This window comes from Sinohyriopsis cumingii, chromosome 14 (assembly GCF_028554795.1).
Source record: "Sinohyriopsis cumingii isolate HCF-2022 chromosome 14, ASM2855479v2, whole genome shotgun sequence".
Classification (NCBI taxonomy): Eukaryota; Metazoa; Mollusca; class Bivalvia; order Unionida; family Unionidae; genus Sinohyriopsis; species Sinohyriopsis cumingii.
Window position 1 is genome coordinate 43128023 of NC_142974.1, and position 3771 is coordinate 43131793.

At 33.0% G+C, this 3771-nt stretch overlaps 1 protein-coding gene across 1 annotated transcript; it reads right to left on the minus strand.

The window, feature by feature from the left end:
* Positions 1-763: 763 nt before the first annotated feature.
* On the minus strand, positions 764-3720 carry LOC149783644 (uncharacterized). The gene has a single exon (XM_089933153.1). The coding sequence runs from the start codon at positions 3609-3611 to the stop codon at positions 2907-2909; it is 705 nt and encodes a 234-aa protein (XP_089789279.1). The 5' UTR covers positions 3612-3720; the 3' UTR covers positions 764-2906.
* Positions 3721-3771: the final 51 nt, after the last annotated feature.

A 3771-nucleotide genomic window follows, 5' to 3' on the forward strand; every position in this document is an offset into this window, starting at 1 on the left:
TATAGCACATTGTTTACTTTCAGCTCAATATAATGTCAGAATGGCTCATTAAGATGCACAGATATCACTTATTGTTAATCAGAAGAAATTTTAAAGGCAAAAACTTGTATAGAAAGGTTCTGTAAAATAGATTCAGAAATAAAGCCTAATAAAAATCAATTGACTGTTGATTTAGGACATTTGACATAGATGATTGAGGCAAGAAAATAACATTTGTTGATGATACAAACTTACAGATAAAATTGAAGCAAAATAAATTAAAAAATGAAGCCTAAATAAAATGAACAATCGACTGTTGACTTATGATATATGACACTGATCAATGTTGCAAGAAAATAGCATAGGACATTTGCCATAGATGATGGATGCAAGAAAATAACATATGTTGATGATACAAACTTACATATAAAATTTCATTACAATAAATTATCAGACTTATGACATCTGACACTAATCAATGATGCAAGAAAATAGCATAGGCTAACTTTGCCACTGATCATGACTTGAAATTATAATTACTATGTTAACTATGAATTATAATTACTATGTTAACTATGAATTATAATTACTATGTTAATTATGAATTATAATTACTATGTTAACTATGAATTATAATTACTATGTTAACTATGAATTATAATTACTATGTTAACTATGAATTATAATTACTATGTTAACTATGAATTATAATTACTATGTTAACTATGAATTATAATTATTATATTAACTAATAAGAACTATCCTTCTTATTACAAAACCACACAAGAATTATTAAATGCAATCTGAAGACAACAAATGGTGGTCCCTGATCCAGATAACTTGAAACTAATAACCCAACATTTTGTCATTTTGGTTTCCAACATTTTCCATTTTTAATAGTACCAGTACTTCACAGTTTCTAAAGCAAAGCATTTTAAAACCACTTTACATATATTCAAATGTGAGGAAAATCTCAACCTATAATTCCATTATTTTATGATATTTTTATAATGGATGGCTGAGAGCATGTTTGCTTTATCTTGATTTAGAATAAGTGCTGACTGTTATTCTAATAAGAATTTATTAAAGTTTGTTATTGTCATGGTTATGCACTTGATTTGATATGTCATGAGTCATGACCAATTTTTTTCTATATTTGTTTTTTAAGAAAAGAGGTTATTTCGAAATGTCAGATTTTAAGAGAAGGCATCTTGCTGATAGTTCTTCTGAGATGTTGAATAATTTGTTAACCAGATTTGATGTTATGTATAGGTGCAACAAGGATTTAATTTTTTTTCTTTCCATTTCTGAATAAATATCTTGGAACATATATTACAAATGGATATTTTTCTAAGCATAATACTTATAGGGTAAATCGGCAACTGGGGAGATATGCTTGATGCATTTATGTTGGACATGTCCGTCAAAGAAAAGAATATTTTCTAACTTAAAATTTCAGATTGAAGATTTTGTCATCTCTGCTACGAGACTAAACTAAAAGTTTTCAGTAAAAAATTAGTTCTTATAGATGAGCAATAAAAAGCAATGGATACTTTTATCAATGAAACTTGGTTTATTCCCACTGTTTAGTATTTTACAACATCACTTGGTGGAGTTCATGCCCATTATTGTAAGACCAACCTAAATATTTGTTTCACACATTAACTCCCTAATTATTATTCCAAATTCGGAATGCAGTTTGATATCAATGACACCAAAGTTGAATGTCACTGTCAATTTTCAAGATCATATATCTGTAAAGTTATAGCTTTACATTTTTAGACCCATCTAGTTTTGTATCCACATAATCTTGCCTTTAGCTCCACTGTGGGGTTATGGAGTAATACTAGTTTTGTATCCACATAATCTTGCCTTTAGCTCCACTCTGGGGTTAAGAAATGTAGCAAGACATCTTTGCTGACTTTGTAAATTGTTCACAAGCTAGCCTGTTAAGAGATATAGATCACACTAGGTCAGTGTGCTTGTCTAATGGCACCCTAAAAAGGAGGAATGATCTGATAAGGACAGAGGCTGGCTGGTGCGGTTCTTTAGGCAGTGATATTGCTATAGGCTTTAGATGTAAGGTTAATGACCTTGTGATCTTGGAAAAGATTGTAATATGTCACTGTCAGGAAACATTATGGGGAGGATAGAAATATCTGAGTAAATCTAGACACTAGATCAGTATAAGAGAGTCCATTATAAGCTCTAGACCAGGTAGCATGCTACAGAAACTCTTCTGAAAGATACAGGGAAAGCTTGTTTGCTATTCAACTGTCACATTATAGAGAATATTAACATTCAGTATCATTACATGTCTTTCACCTACTTGGATTGATCTCAACATCATCATTAAAAATTCTTCACCTTGTAACATTCATAATACAGATATCAGATATACATTTCTTGCAACTATTCATAGCACATTTCCCACAACTATCAGCAGCCTTCTCTTTCATCATCTGGCCTATGTGTGCATAAGAGTACTTATGGCAAAACTTCAGATGCTGCAATGACGACTTGGCTGTATTCACCAGGTGATGTCACACAGGTTGTCCAACATGGGTATTGTTTACTCAGTTGTAAGTGTTTAAGTTTTGTACATTTGGACATGCTGTTACTCAGCATCATATATCCATCTTTACACATGGTCACATTAGTAACATCAAAACCATACAATTCCTCCATCTTGTCCAACCTGAGTCATCCATCACCCAGATCCAGATTCTTCAGTGATAATGTCCTTAGTTCTTTACACAGAGACAGGCTGGTACAGAGTATAACATATCCATATTTACACATGGTCACACTATCAATGATGAGAAAATAAAGTTTCTCCATCTTGTCCAAGCTGGACATTTCTAATCTCAACTGGAATTACATTCTGGAGCAAAGTTCCAGAGTATTAAAATCTTTCTCAATAACTCCTAATTTGGTTTTGGAATTTTATAACTATTCACAATACATTTCTCACACCTATCAGCAGCCTTATCCATGATCACTTCTCCTGTGTGTGAGAAAGGGTCATCATGGAGAAGCTTCAAATGTTGCCCCCCAGAATTATTCAACCTGTGTTTTGCACCAATCAAATCCCCCTTCATCAGATCAAAGTGTTTAAGTTTTGTACATTTGAGCATGTTGTTTCTCAGCATCACATATCCATATTTACACATGGTCATATTAGTAACATCAAAATCATACAATTCCTCCATCTTGTCCAAGCTGAGTAGTCCATCACCCAGACCCAGATTCTTCAGTGATAATGTCCTTAGATCTTTACACTGAGACAGGCTGGTACAGAGTATAACATTTCCATATTTACACATGGTCACACTATCAATGATGAGAAAATACAGTTCCTCCATGTTGTCCAACCTGAGTAGTCCATCACCCAGATCCAGATTCTTCAGTGATAATGTTGTTAGTCCTTTACACTGAGACAGACTGTTACACAACAACTCTATACTGTCCTTGCACGTAGTTATATTATCAAGGGTGAGTTCTTCAAGCTGATTCAGGTTTTCAAGGTTGAGTAGTCCATCACCCACATCAAGATTCTTCAGTGATAATTTCTCTAGTTGTATACACCAGGACAGGCTGTTACACAACATATCCATGCTAAATTTGTGCATAGTTACATTATCAAAGGTGAGTTCAACAATTAGCACATTCAGGCTTTTAAGGCTGAGTCATCCATCACCAAAATCAATATTCTTCAGTATTAATGTCTTTAATCATTTACACCAAGACAGTCTGTTACACAAATTCTCCATTCTGTCCGTGCTCATAATT

Excerpts from the sequence above, each read along its gene's own strand:
- LOC149783644 (XM_089933153.1), bottom strand. The coding sequence starts at position 3,611 with ATGCACAAATTTAGCATGGATATGTTGTGTAACAGCCTGTCCTGGTGT.